A 15,878-nucleotide genomic window follows, 5' to 3' on the forward strand; every position below is an offset into this window, starting at 1 on the left:
AAATTACTATTCCCACTCCAGAGAGTGCAACAGTAGGGAAAGCGTTGGATAGCGTAGGGGTAAACATTACTATTCCCACTCCAGTGAGTGCAACAATAGGGAAAGCATTGGATAGCAGGAGGGTAAAAATTACTATTCCCACTCCAGTGAGTCCAACAGTAGGGAAAGTAAATACTTCATATATAAATACAAATAAAATAAATAATATTACCAATTACAAATTATAGTGTAGGGGTAAAAATAACTATTCCCACTCCACAGAGTGCAACAGTAGGGAAAGCGTTGGATAGCGTAGGGGTAAAAATTACTATTCCCACTTCAGAGAGTGCAACAGTAATGAAAGCGTTGGATAGCATAGGGGTAAAAATTACTATTCCCACTCCAGAGAGTGCAACAGTAGGGAAAGCGTTGGATTGCGTAGGGATAAAATTACTATTCCCACTCCAGAGAGTGCAATAGTAGGGAAAGCGCTGGATAGCGTAGGGGTACAAATTACTATTCCAACTCCAGAGAGTGCAACAGAAGTGAAAGCGTTGGATAGCGTAGAGGTAAAAATTACTATTCCCACTCCAGAGAGTGCAATAGTAGGGAAAGCGTTGGATAGCGTAGGGGTAAACATTACTATTCCCACTCCAGTGAGTGCAACAATAGGGAAAGCATTGGATAGCAGGAGGGTAAAAATTACTATTCCCACTCCAGTGAGTCCAACAGTAGGGAAAGTAAATACTTCATATATAAATACAAATAAAATAAATAATATTACCAATTACAAATTAATTAAACTACTTAACACTTTTATATAATATATTAATTATTCACTTAAAAACTGCAAATAAAAATTAATTATTAATAATAATTACCTACTAATACAAATTATTTACCAATTAACAATAAATTATTTAACAATTAGAAAATAATTAAAAATTTGACAAAATAAAAAATAATTTAAAATTACTTACAATTAAATTACTCCCTACCCTGATCCCCTATAAACCCACAACCCACTACATAAAATAATATAATAAAATTAACATATTTATCAATTAATAAATTAATTAAAATTAATTACCCATTATAATTTAATTAATTACCAATTAATAATTAATAAACTATTATTTCACAATAAATACAAATAAATAAATCAACATATTTAATTATTTATAATTAAATAACTTCCCACCCTATTCCCCTATAAACCCACAACCCGCTACTGAAAATACATTACTAAAATTAAGATATGTATCAATTAATCTATTAATTTTAATTAATTACCAATTATATTTTAATTAATTACCAATTAATAATTAATAAACAATTAATTCAAAATAAATACCAATAAATAAATTAACATATTTAAATAATTATAATTAAGGTGCTCATTAGGATGGCGGACGGACGCCACCCCTGAGGTGGAGGGACCGTCCGCAGGAGCAGCGGCGGTCCCTCCAGTGCAATTAGGATGTGCCTGCCACGCTGGCGGTCACATCCTCAATATTTAACATTGCGGCGGGTGCTGCTTGAAGCAGCACCCGCCGCAAGGTGAAATATGCATGCTACGCATTTGCATGCACAAAGCGGCAGGCACCGCGCGGTGCCTGCCGCTTCGTGCATGCAAATGCAGGGGGGTACCATAGGTACTCTCCATGTGCACCCACCACACCCATCACCCTGGGGGCCACCAACGGGCCCCCAAAGAAATCACTGTATGCTTTTCCACGGCGGAGAAGCCGCCGTGAAAAGTCATCTGTTTACCCCCATCCTAATATGGCTGGCGGTGTCTGTTAGACACCGCCTCCATATTAGAGCTTTTCGCCGCGGTCGTAAGGCGACCACGGCGGAAAAGGGGCGGACAGTCTTCCTGACCCCCCAGACATCCCAATCTGGCGGGGGGTCTTTGAAGGCTCCGCAGCGGTTTTTCTGCATCCTCCGGGCCGGCGGACACTACTGCCGGCCCGGAGAATGCGGAAAAACCACAATCCTAATGACCCCCTAAATTACTTCCCACCCTATTCCCCTATAAACCCACAACCCGCTACAGAAAATAAATTACTAAAATTAACATAATTATTAAATAATCAATTAATTAAAAATAATTACCAATTATATTTTAATTAATTACTAATTAATAATTAATAAACAATTAATTCAAAATAAATACCGATAAATACATTAACATATTTAATTAATTATAATTAAATTACTTCCCACCCTATTCTCTTATAAACCCACAACCCGCTACAGAAAATACATTACTAAAATTAACATAATTATCAATTAATTAAAAATAATTACCAATTATATTTTAATTAATTATCAATTAATAATTAATTAACAATGAATTCAAAATAAATACCAATAAATAAATTAACATATTTAAATAATTATAATTAAGGTGCTCATTAGGATGGCGGACGGACCTGCGTCTGTCCGCCACCCCAGAGGTGGAGGGACCGTCCGCAGGAGCAGCGGCGGTCCCTCCAGTGCAATTAGGATGTGACCGTCACCCTTGCGGTCACATCCTTAATATTTAACATTGCGGCGGGTGCTGCTTGAAGCAGCACCCACCGCAAGGTGAAATATGCATGCTACGCATTTGCATGCACAAAGCGGCAGGCACCGCGCGGTGCCTGCTGCTTCGTGCACGCAAATGCAGGGGGGTACCATAGGTACCCCCCATGTACACCCCCCACCCCCGTCACCCTGGGGGCCCGCAACGGGCCCCCAAAGAAATCACTGTATGCCTTTCCAGGGCTGAGAAGCCGCCATATGGCTGGCGGTGTCTGTTATACACCGCCTCCATATTAGAGCTTTTCCGCCGCGGTCGTAAGGCGACCACGGTGGAAAAGGGGCGGACAGTCTTCCTGACCCCCCAGCCATCCTAATCTGGTGGGGGGTCTTTGAAGGCTCCGCAGCGGTTTTTCCGCATCCTCTGGGCCGGCGGACACTACCGCCGGCCCGGAGAATGTGGAAAAATCACAATCCTAATGACCCCCTAAATTACTTCCCACCCTATTCCCCTATAAACTCACAACCCGCTACAGAAAATAAATTACTAAAATTAACATAATTATCAATTAATCAATTAAATAATTAACCAATTATTTTTTATTTAATTTCCAATTAATAATTAGTTAACAATTAATTCAAAATAAATACCAATAAATAAATTAACATATTTAATTATTTATAATTAAATTACTTCCCACCCTATTCCCCTATAAACCCACAACCCGCTACAGAATTATATTACGCAAAAATTAAATACCATAAAAATAATTAATTAATATAAATAATAAAATAAATATACACTTTTCAAACATATACTAACATAAAAAAAACTTTTAAAATTGATATTAACTTACTTAACTCAAATTCAATATTTTAGTAGTCTATATACTGTCCATTCTATATTTTTGTAGTCTATATTCTGTCCATTCTATATTTTTGTAATCTATATTCTGTCCATTCGATATTTTTGTAGTCTCTATTCTGTCCATTCGATAAATTTGTCCATTCTATATTTTTTAATTCAATATTAATGCTATCCTATTCAATATTTTTGTAGTCTATATTCTGTCCGTCGATATTCTGTCCATTCTATATTTTTTAATCGATATTAATGCAAATCGATAATAAAAACTCAATATTTTGACTGTATACCGTGAAAAGCAGCGTGCAACTCCACGACATGCAATTACCTTGTCCAATTGGATGAACCAAACTGGCACTAACATGTCATAGCATGCAATGAAAGTGACACACTACATAGAGTGATGCTAGTTAACTATAATATGTGATACAATGAAAGAGACACACATCATGTAAGGCGATACATGTGACTGGAACCATATCATGCCCTGACATCAACACTCTCCATCAGGTGTTTCAACAGTGATACCCAAGCCTTAGGGCACCTTTTTGCCTAGTCAATAATTTGTCAATTAAGCTTAGGAACAAGTCAATTTTACAGTACAGTTACTTGCCCCCTCCCCACTTCCCCAAGCAGAGAGGATTGAGCCACACCATATGCAAATGAATACAATACATACATAACAGAGAGTATTAATCATCTGTTCCCTTTACATCTTGCCTTGGTTAAGGGCTTCCCATTTCCTGCTGTTGTTGGACCTTTACATATTTTGAAATCGTATTTGTCAATATCAGTATATGAATGTCTCTGTCCTTCTCTCCACAGGTAAATTAAACTGATAGCTGAGCATTCCAAGAACATCATGGGGTCCCAGACATTCATTTTCATCCTTGGAATCGTGTTCACTTTCTTAGAAAGTTCCAACTCTGGCCCAATTGTCGTTTACAGTAAGTGATCTGATACAGCTGTCAGTTCAGTTCAGTTCATGAACTTTATTCGGATAAACATTGTATCCATAAAAGTACAAAACAGTAAAAACAGTATAAATGACAAGAGAAGAGTGACAATACATGTTAATAAACATTTTCGATTACAAAACACAATATTACAAACTCAGGGTTGTAAATGAGTGACAATTTTTTAGACTTAACCATTCATGCATTAAAAACTCAAAGATTGAGCATTGTCTTACGTGCCCTAGTAGCTATTCTCAAAAATGTACTTAATCGAAAGACCAGCTCTTCATCAGTCAGGGCAAGCATACTTGAGTAGGCAGAGTCCAAGTTAATAGACCTACTCCTGTTAAAACAAGCAGTATAGCTTCAAATGACCCCATCCCTGCACACAGAGCCGCAGTACACATACGATAAATTAAAATAAGGAAAACAGCAAATGTTTTCCATTCTGTACATTATTCAGATATTGCAGTACCTCCAGGAATGGTGTACTTCTCCACTGTGGAAATAAATGTTGTTCAAAGAATTACGAGAAAATGAAAGTAGCGGTTCACTGGCAAAGTCGGTAAAGAGGCGCTCTGGCAAATGTCTGTAAAGTGGCGCTAATGTGTGTGATTGTGAATAAACTCCTCCCAACTCAATAACACTACTTTTATTGACCTCAGAGAGAGCTGCAGAAGGCCAGATGGTGGGATTTCTATTTTTGATATCAAGCACTGGTGGGGTCCCCTGAATCCCTTAATAATTAAGTCGGATAACAATAATGATTCAGTGGGTGGAGGGTGGGGCTGAATCCAGTAATTATTAAGTTGTGGTCCACAAACGTCCAAAGGTAAATAACCCTTGTTCTTAGGGGGAAACTGAAGTGTTAAATATAACAAAATAAAACTTGTAACTCCGACCCCTGCTCAAAGACAGGTTTAACTAGGGGTCTGAAAACAATGAACCACTGGTAATCAGATCCTATGGATGCAGAACCTGCACAAGACTGCCTGAAGCAGTAGACATTCAAAACACATAATAAAAGTGAGAATGAAGGGATGCAAGCAGCCACCCACATTGCACGTACCCCGCAGATAGTCAGTTTATATTTAATGTGAATTATCGGGGAACAACCTTTACAACGCAACTTTTACAACACACTACCATTACTACAAAACTTCCATTACAACGCATGCCATTACAACGCAACCATTACAACGCATGACACTACAACGCATACCACTACAACGCATGTCATTACAATCCAGTCATTACAACGCATACCATTACAATTCATTGTACCCTTACACTATCCAACACTTACCCTGCTGTTGCACCCCTTGGAGTTAGAATAGTAATTTTTACCCCTACACTATCCAACACTTAACCCACTATTGCACCTCCTGAAGTCAGAATAGTAATTTTTACCCCTACACTATCCAACACTTACCCTACTATTGCACCCCCCTGGAGTTAGAATAGTAATTTTTACCCCTACACTATCCAACACTTACCATACATGCAATGTAATATTATGCATTGTAATGGTATGCGTTGTAAAGGTAGTATGTGTTGTAATGGAATGTGTTGTAAAGGTAGTTTTAAAAAATTTGTTGTAATGGCATACGTTGTAATGGAATGCGTTGTAATGGATGTTGTGTTGTAAAAAACTGCGTTGTAAAGGAATGCATTGTAAAAGTATGCTTTGTAACGTCATACATCAGAATTATCACCACGTACAACAGAATATTCGTAAACATGACAAATAAAGACCTCAAAATGAAAGCAAAGTAATTATTATAAAATAAGTGTCTGGCATTGGTTGACTTGCCATAAGTCAGAAGAGGCCCCTATTTTTCATAAATGGGCCATTTCTGGCTTCCGCCAGCTATCCCCAAAGGTAAGCATAGCTGCCAATGCCTCAGTTTGCTTACGTGTGACATTTTCCTTTTTTTAGTGTACTTCTCAGTGACATTCAACGACTATGAGTGACACTTTTTTTCGTGAGCAAAATCAAGCAATGAAGACCAGAGAAACATTGTATAGCAAAGCAAATGGCTTTCACTTAATGAAAGGCGAGACCTATTACATTTTTAATGCTTGTTTACATTTAGTCTTTAGGTCTTAAATATGAACACTGTTTTTTTTCATTAAGTTGCTCTTTGATGTTATAGCTACAATTTATTTTCACTGAGATGCTTTGCTAAACTTGCAAACCGGTGTAGCGAAGATGCGAGGGGCCAGCGATGCAAGGTGTCGGTTTGTGGACAGTGGGTTTACTTTGGCTCACATGAAGCAGGCGGGCACCTAGAGGTTTGCTATCTAATCTGTTCGTCCTCTTTTGGTGAGGTATCTTTTTTAATCCGTTCAATGCCGTGGCTGGCTCTCGTTGATCCGGTGGACCAAGGTTGTTTGCATCAGGTTGGCCCATGTTTGGAGTGGACCAGTGAGTGAAAAAAACAGAGAAATGCTGGATTGGGGCCCAGAGTACCAGTGCCTGAGCTTAATTCACACATTCAACCCTGCACTTTGAGATTTTTCTCAATGAAACACACCAAGTGTGATGGGTTTGCCCAGACTAAAGCTGCACGTCACTCATGAAGCGCAACAAGGCTAAAAACAAACACTGATGATTGTGAACCTTTCAGAGGGTCGAGACTTGGTCCTTTCATCTGGATTGTTCCTGATGGAGCAGGGCCAAGGTCTGTTACATAAGTTTGGTTCCATCCTTGGAGGAATGCAGTGAGCGATATAATATGGATTTACCAGTTGCCGACATTATTTTGATCATCTCAGCTATCATTTTTTGTTTGTAATTATTTGACATCACTATTGCCTCTGAAATGTAGCAGAATTGGCTAAGTGACTGCAATATGTACATTGATCCAGGCAGAAGCTTACAATTGTAATGGTACTGGCCGTTTGATCTCGGCAGCTATTCGTGCATGGACTTGGGCCTATTAGGATGGTGGACGGACCTGCGTCCGTCCGCCACTCCAGAGGAGGAGGGACTGTCCGCAGGGTCAGCGGCGGTCCCTCCGTGCTAATTAGGATGTGACCGCCACCCTGGTGGTCACATCCAGTATATTTAACATTGCGGCGGGTGCTGCTTGAAGCAGCACACGCCGCAATGTTAAAAAAGGCATGTTTACCTTTGCAGGCACGAAGCTGCAGGCACCGCGTGGTGCCTGCCATTTCGTGCACGCAAAGGCAGGGGGGTAACATAGGTACCCCCCATGTGCACCCCCCACCCCCCTTCACCCCTGGGGGCCCACAACGGGCCCCCAAAGTAAACACCGTATGCCTTTCCACAGCGGAAATGTCGCAGTGGAAGGCATAGGAGCACAGCCATCCTAATATGGCTGGCGGTGTCTGATAGACACCGCCAGCCATGTTGGAGATTTTCTGCCGCGGTCGGAAGGCGACCGCAGAGGAAAAGTGGCAGACTGAAAAAAGATGCCCCAGCCATCCTAATCTGGCGGGGGGTCTTTTCTCAGTCCGCAGCGAATAATCCTCATCCTCCGGGCCGGCAGTGGCTTCCGCCGGCCCGGAGGATGCAGATTATCCGCTATCATAATGGGCCCCATAATTCGGGCCAGCTCACCTGGAAAACCTACCATGAGGCAACATTCTTTACAAGTATCGAATTGTGCCAGAGACAGGAACAATAAAGTTCTACTAGGCCTGAAAGAGCTACAACGAGAACCTGTGAAAATGTTGAATTCACAGGGCACGCAGCCTCTTTTGCTGTACCCAAACATGCACACATCATTTCTAGAAAAGCTTATGGGCATGTAGCAATGCTTAGTTCCCATCTCCTAGTTTTTATCCTTCATGAGCCACCTGCACACATGGGATGATGGATCCTGTATCGCTTATGCCCAAGAAATAGTTGATACCATGGTCCATGGATAACCTTGGCTTCGCTCAAATGATACATCAGCATCACGCACGATGCGGACACAGCCGTAGGTTTCAATGTCCTCAGGCAGGGCCGGCTCTAGGCTCATGGTGGCCCTGGGCAAGGAGCGTAGGTAGGGGGCCCGGAAGAGGTAGTCCGGGCGGGGCGGAGCGCGCAGGCCAGTAAAGAGGGGGGGGGGGGGGTCAGGGTGTTTGGAAGTGGAACAGAGCCGGAGGCCGCCAAATCCCTGCCAGGGGCCACCACGCAAATATGGATCCATACTCAGAGGATTAATATATTAAGGATATATATTGGCGTGGTGGCCCCTGGGGTTTGGTGGCCCTGTGCAGGTGCACAGCTTGCACATGCCTAGAGCCGGCCCTGCCTCAGGCTCTGGACTTTGATTAACTGCCTGTCTCCTGGTTGCATCAAAACTATCGAAATGTGACCATCCTGAATAAATGTTGCGGTAAATTGAATAGGCTTGCGGAAACTTTTTATTACACCAGCGTGATCTCACATACTTTCCGGCACTTCACGTTATGCATTAATGTCTGAAATTATGCCACTAGGCCACTTTGAGTAATTTCAAGTCTGTTCAGGTAAACATCCTTTCACAGGAGCACAGGAACAATGTCAAGAACAGAATGTGAGTGACTGTTGTTTGTGACTTTTGTTTTTTTTCCACCTTTTTGCGTGAAATGTTTTTTTGCGTCCAAAAGGAATTGATAGTGCATTTTGCACTTAAATATTGTTGCAAATGGCAGCTTTTTATTGCCCCTAGGGACGGGTGCCTTTTTAATGTGCTTCCGATGCAAATGTGTTTTATTTATATTTTCAAGATACATTTAAAACGACTCTTCTTCTTACAACACAAACGAAAACAAAAATACATTTTCACGCAAAATGTAATGAAGAAAGGATGAATTCCAGTCATTCATTCCCTGTGATTTGCGCGAGGAGCAAATTATCCACAAAATATAGAAGCCGGGTGACAGCTCGTGATTGCATTATGGGTCATATGGTGACAGTATGAGCAGTAACCCCTAAACGGTGAGTTCACCTTCACAGCTGCTGTTACCTGGAGCTGTGTGCAGTTCGCCTGGCGTTTCAAGGCATGGGCTTTTGGCACGTTACATACAGGGTGTAGCACAGCGACATCTTGAGGTCATATACTGAATTGGCACCTGTTAAGGCTGGTACTGCGTGAATAATTACTAAGCACGGTAAAAATAAGATTGAAAATTACGTACACAATGATGAGTAAAACATTTAAAATAAAAGAAGGGTCATAAACCTTGTCAATGAATGGAGGAAGGAGAGAAAATGAAGTTATTAGATTAATTTGGTAGGAAACAGGGAAGCAGGTGCGAGCCTCGGTGTTTAATACCTCTGTGTGGGGAGCACGTGCTCGCCGCCGAGCATTGAAAAGGAAAAACAAGAGGCAGAGTTAGCACCGCGCATGCGTACGATGTATAGAATCGCACGCATGCGAGAGGAACAGGTCAGGCAAAATAGAGTTCAATGCAGCCAGCAAATCAGAGGGAAAATAAGCATTTACAAATGCAATAGGACTCGTATTAACGCAAGTCCTTGTTGTGTATTCCGTGCACGAGTCAGCGCGAGTATATGCTCGGCGTGAGTATTTCCTCGCGCATCTTTCTACATGCACTCGCGCCGACTCGTGCCAGTGTTATTATTTAAGCACATGTCTCGAGTGTTATTGTGGTTTGATTGTGCATCACTCGAGCCAATGTACAGTTTGTTATTAACGTCTTCAGTACCACAACTGTATTGTGGAGTCAGTTACCGCTGAACTCCTGGAGACTTAAGCTGTATGCAGGGAGTGCTTCTCTTGTACAAATAAACTTACTTTGCTCATCATTTGCTGTGGATAATTACTCTACAATTTGGCGACGAGGGACTGAGCACTGAACCCTTCGGAGAAGCATTTCCTGTTTCATTTTATGCAGATTTTACGATTTTTTTCCATTTTCCGTTGGAACTAGTGAAAGTAAATAATTCACTTTACTTATTCATCTACCTGTTTACAAGTCACGTACTGCCATCCGAAGGAAGAATTAAGCGCTGCACAGCCATCTGAAAGGAAGAATTCATTTATTTCTTTTTCTTCACGCTGCAGTGCGATAGTGATTTCTTCCTACAAGCTCCGGTTAAAGACGAAGCGATTTCTGCACCTTGGAGACGCAGAGACACTGCTCTTGATTGGTTACTCCGTTTTTAGGTGAAACCGATGAGGTGACTTCGTTTCTTTTCCCCGGATGTTGCAATTAAGGTCAGAATCAAGGTAAGATAGAGAAGTAGAAGTTTTATTAAATCAGCCCCACACCTTAAGGCAGTGCGTAGGTCAGTTAGTCAGAATCATTATGGCAGTTGGGGGCAAGGGAACGGAACCAGGACAGTGCGGAATGTTGGGGAACCAATAAGGAGGGCAGGGAACAATGCATGCTCTCGCGCAGGAGAGCTGGTAGGCACCACTTGCCTAGGGTTGCAGGGGAAACCAGAACTAGGTTACAACACATCTTCCTCTCTTGAGGGTTTTGACAGGTAGGCACAACGTGTGGCAAAGAGAACTTTGGAGATAAGTGAACTAGTAAACATTAGTCACAAACAAGGTCTAAATACATTTGGAGTTGTGGGTGGTTCACCCTGATGTTCCCTTGGAAACACGGGCATGAGGAATACTCTGCAACGAGAAAACTTTGGTGGTACATATATCTGTCAACATTAGTCAAAACAAGGCCTTGGTAACATTTGGGATTGCGGACGGCTCTCCCTGATGTTCCTTTGGTAACAAGGGCATGAGGAACACTCTCTGTGTCAGAATGGGATACCATGTGGGTTCTGCCAAACCTACAGCTGAAGCAGTGACCGCCAAACTAGGCTTCAGAGACAGAGTGGGAGTCACCGTACAGCTCCAATAGGTGATCGGAGTGCGTGGAGCGACACCCAGGAACTGGTCTGAGTGATTGACAGTCAGCCGAGTCAGTGGCAGGTGGGAGAAAGTGTGAATCGTGTTTCTGAAAGTGGAACAGCGTCCAACTGGGTTCTATCACCATCAACTCACATCTCTTTGCATGGAACTTTCAGGGTGGGAACATTGTAGGTGTTTGAGTGTGTCCATTTCCTCATCGTCTGACACTACATCGTTTGACTTGCCAATGTTTCGTGCAGGCCCACACACAGTTCAGTTAAATCCCCAACGTGAATGGTGAACTTCTGTGAGGGCTCGCTGAGTCTTTCGGTCCACAGGTCTTATGCTGGCCCGCAATTCCAGTATGCGTCTAGTCAATTCCTATGTTTGCCACATGGTGTGGGCATAGTGCTGGTTTGAGTGCCTTCCTGTTCCTTTTCTCTGATTCCTCATCGTTCACTCCACCTTGGCAATCCCTTTTGGTATTGTGCTCCTGTCTGCTGTTACTTGTACTGACTACTCCATCCAGGTGAGTGACCACGGCTTTAGAATCCTTTTTCTTGGGATATTTCCAGGACCATACTGTACTGCGTCTACGCCTACGCTTACTCTTACAACGGGTGTCCCTCACGTTGTCACCCACGGTGATAGGTCTGACGCCAATTCTCTTGTTGTACTCTGTACCAGTGTCGCTAGTGCTTTCTTTTCCAACAACTCTCACTCCTTCAATACATGCATCCACAAAGACCTGTCCTCCTTCCAAATTCATCAAGTGAGTTCCACTAGAGAATGTGGTTGTGTCCTCTGTGTCTCTTAACTCACATTCTCTCCAGCGTTCCACCAACCTTTTGTTTTTCCTTAACTGAGCTTTGGGGTGAGGACATAGTACGTGTTTGTGAGCCTCTTTGCCTTCATTCCCTGGCTCTACATTGTATAACCAGTCATAGTACTCTCCTAGCATGTTACACCTAGACTCCACCAGACACTCACTATAATCTTCTTCCTGATCACGGTCATCAGCATCATTCTTTCTTGTGATGGGTTTTGACTTAATCAGTGCAGTAGAGTGCCACACTTCCTCATCTTTGTGGCAGGTAGATTTACAAAGGTCCTCCACTAGCACCGTGGACTGAGAAACCATACATGTTCCTTCATAGGCCGGTTCACTTTCATCTACCAGAACTTCTTCACTAATATTGTCCTCAACATCATAACTCATGAATGCATTTTGTCTTATTTTGAATTTGTCAATGGCTGCTTCATTTTTCCATTCTTTACTCCATGCAGCCTTTGTCCATCCACTTTTGGTCGTGGACGGTGGCTTTCTCTCACTCAACATCTCGGAGCTTGTACTGAGTTTGTTGTTGTTTTGTGCCAGCCTATTCAAAGGTTCAGTACGGTTGGGATCTGTCATTATTTTACATTTCTTCTGTTCTTCCCACCCCAGAACCGAGGGTCCTTCTTCTGAAACATAAACTATACTCCATGTACTTCTCTTCATATAGCTCAACTTTGCTTCTTTACAACCTATTAAGTTAATGTTTTCTCCTGTGTATGTCTTAGGGGATGTGTCAGCTTCATCTAATTCATTCCCTTGTGTCATAGTCAATTTTCTCTTCCAAATATCTTTGTTTATCACTGTACAACTTGAACCTGAATCAGCGATGATGTCGATTCCAACTCCACATATGTCAATTGTACTTTCAGGTTTGGTCTCACTTATGTCCAATTCATTTTTACAATCACCATTTTCTCAGTGAATTTTGTCTTTTTGTGCTTTGACAAACAGTTTTTGTTTGTAATGTACACTTAAATCGTCCATCACCTCCTCAAATACACTTCTGTTTGCTCCCTTCTTGACTTCTTTCTCTGTTGGGGGCAAGATGCACATTATGTTTTTATCCATATTGCTGCTGCAAACAAATTCCACTTATATAATTTCCCTTTATGTGTTAACCGTACCGTAGTTTCTTCCTAGCTCATTAGTTATACTTCAGAATTTTACTTAGAAGAGGGTGTTCAGACTTTTTTTTTTTCACAAACTGGGTATACCTTTCCTAACGTTTCAATATATCAGCCCATTTAGTGTATAAGTGTAGTTCATAAATTCCACCCAGGGGTACTGTTCTTATTCACTCATTTGTTATCCCACTGGATTTCATTGTTTCTCGAAATCATTGTGTGCATAAGTAGTTACAGCCTTCGACAGCAAGGTGGCGCTGATGCGTGAAGTGCGTCATTCTCACCTTCGCGCCGAAGTGCTGAGGAAAACTCTACGATCGCCGAGCGCCGCCAAGGTCTGCCAGCCACAACCTCCCTCAAGCTCCCGAATGTGCTGCTTCAAGGTAAGCTAATCACTCCATAGACTATACAGAAAAGGGCCAGAAGGACAGCTGACACTCGCCGATGCCGATTCACTTCTAACATTTAAATGAGCCTCTTCGCCTCGCGCTGAGGAGAGTCGCCCTTCTTCTTTCGGATTGTTAAACAATCAAGGGTTTGTGCCGCTCTAGATGCACCTCACTTTCACTCAGGACACAGCATATTTGTCATGCACTGCACTTATCTTCAACAATGTGAGGAATTTGACACGCTAAATCCTTTCAATGCCTATGTACTTTTAGCAGGTGGTTCTTTGTTTTCCTCAGAGCGTTAACTCGTTTGGCCTTGGGTTTGCGCTGAATGTGAGGAGGTTCTTACTTCACACGCTAACGCGCAGCTTAAACATCATTAAATGCGGTTACAGACGTTATTTTAGTATGGGTCCCTGCTCCGCTCACTTCACCACCACCCGGCTACTCAGGCTCACCTCATGGACTCGTTCAGATTCCAGTGGTCTTGCGTTTACTATTACCACTTATCACTTTCACTTTTCAAATACTTGCCGAGATTCACGGAGGCTGCTCAGTTTCCTCACTGTACTTCACGGCTCACCACATTAACTTGCGCAGAGTCCAGTTATCCTTATCTCGAGTCTTACTTCGTCAGTTTCACAAGAACGCCCGAGTTTCAATGGTATTCACTGGTCGAATCAATCTGCTAAGCGTCCATGGTTCATTTCACATTCGACTCACTCACAAGTCGATAGCTTTCACTTTTCAAATACTTGCCGAGATTCACGGAGGCTGCTCAGTTTCCTCACTGTACTTCACGGCTCACCACATTAACTTGCGCAGAGTCCAGTTATCTTTATCTCGAGTCTTACTTCGTCAGTTTCACAAGAACGCCCGAGTTTCAATGGTATTCACTGGTCGAATCAATCTGCTAAGCGTCCATGGTTCATTTCACATTCGACTCACTCACAAGTCGATGGCTCATTTCCCATTCGACTCGCTCAAAAGTCGACTTGCCGAAATCACGGAGCTGTTCTTAGCCCTTGACCTATTAATATCAAGCCAGTTGTTCCTTGAACCGGCTGCAGCACCGTGCCTTTAGAAGAGGTTGCTTCCGCATTCAAACTGGAAGGCAGTGGGTTCGCGGTGAGGGGCTGAGGTCCTCGTCGCCACTGTTGCAATTAAGGTCAGAATCAAGGTAAGATAGAGAAGTAGAAGTTTTATTAAATCAGCCCCACACCTTAAGGCAATGCGTAGGTCAGTTAGTCAGAATCATTATGGCAGTTGGGGGCAAGGGAACGGAACCAGGACAGTGCGGAATGTTGGGGAACCAATAAGGAGGGCAGGGAACAATGCATGCTCTCGCGCAGGAGAGCTGGTAGGCACCACTTGCCTAGGGTTGCAGGGGAAACCAGAACTAGGTTACAACACCGGATCTGTTTCATTTTACAGTTTAAATAAACGGGGAGGATTAAAAAACCGAGTGGAAATCGGAAAGGCAGATTATGATAGAAAATACAGGAAAAGACGGATTTTATCTTCTTTGAACACAGAAAACGCTTGGATTCTTCAAAACTTGTTTGAAGATTTTATTTTCTTCGATTATCAAGTACTTTATTTTTTTTTTCTCTCTGGCCATTACCTCCAAGTACTTTATTCTAGTTACTTTCTTTCAGTGTAAATTAACTTGCTAATCCTTTTCATTATGTGTGCTCAAGGCTATACTCTTGCTCCTCCTCAAAGTTATTGGTCAGCTGGTAGTTCTCCTTGTATGCCTTGGATCGAATGGAAAGCTTATTTCTTAAACTATATTGAGACATTAGATGCCAATGGTAAAATGAAAGCACCAGAAAAAAAAAGGTATTTTTTTACACTGTTTGGGACCTGAAGGATTAAAAGCCTTCAATCAACTGCCTACTTCACAAGCAAGTGGTGACATGAATGTTTTTGATAAAGCAGTATATGATTTTGATAAATACTGTTCTCCTAAAGTATGCATAGGAATTTCTAGATTTAAGTTTTTCCAGAGAAAACAGTTAAGTGAAGAATCTGTTGATAATTTTGTTTCTTGTCTTAAAACTTTAGCACTTGATTGTAAATTTGGTAATTTACAAGAGGATCTCATCAGAGATCAGGTAGTTATGCATTCCAGTAATGAAACTATACAGGAAAGACTTTGGATAAATGGTGATGAAAACTTAGACTTTGTAGTAGCTATTGTAAGAAAAGCTGAACTTTCTTGTAGGAGTGCATTGCAAGTTAAAGGCAAAGAGACTTCAGTTAGTAAAGATGTGGTTGCTAAAATTAATCATAAATATGATGGTAAAAATAAGGACTCTTCTAAAAAGAAACAAGTATTTTCTCATAAAGAAAATCTTGAAGATTCAAGAAGTAACCTTAA

The 15,878-nt window shown here is 41.8% G+C and overlaps 1 protein-coding gene across 1 annotated transcript in view; it reads left to right on the forward strand.

Moving 5' to 3' along the window:
• Positions 1 to 4,199: 4,199 nt before the first annotated feature.
• LOC147725919 (uncharacterized) overlaps positions 4,200 to 15,878 on the forward strand; it is a 42,304-nt gene continuing 30,625 nt past the window's right edge. Inside the window, exon 1 of the mRNA XM_086960047.1 lies at positions 4,200 to 4,317. Coding sequence (XP_086816173.1) covers positions 4,233 to 4,317 — 85 coding nt within the window. The 5' untranslated portion in view covers positions 4,200 to 4,232. The remainder of the gene's footprint in view (positions 4,318 to 15,878) is intronic.

Source organism: Lissotriton vulgaris, chromosome 3_1 (assembly GCF_964263255.1).
Source record: "Lissotriton vulgaris chromosome 3_1, aLisVul1.2, whole genome shotgun sequence".
NCBI classification, from domain to species: Eukaryota; Metazoa; Chordata; class Amphibia; order Caudata; family Salamandridae; genus Lissotriton; species Lissotriton vulgaris.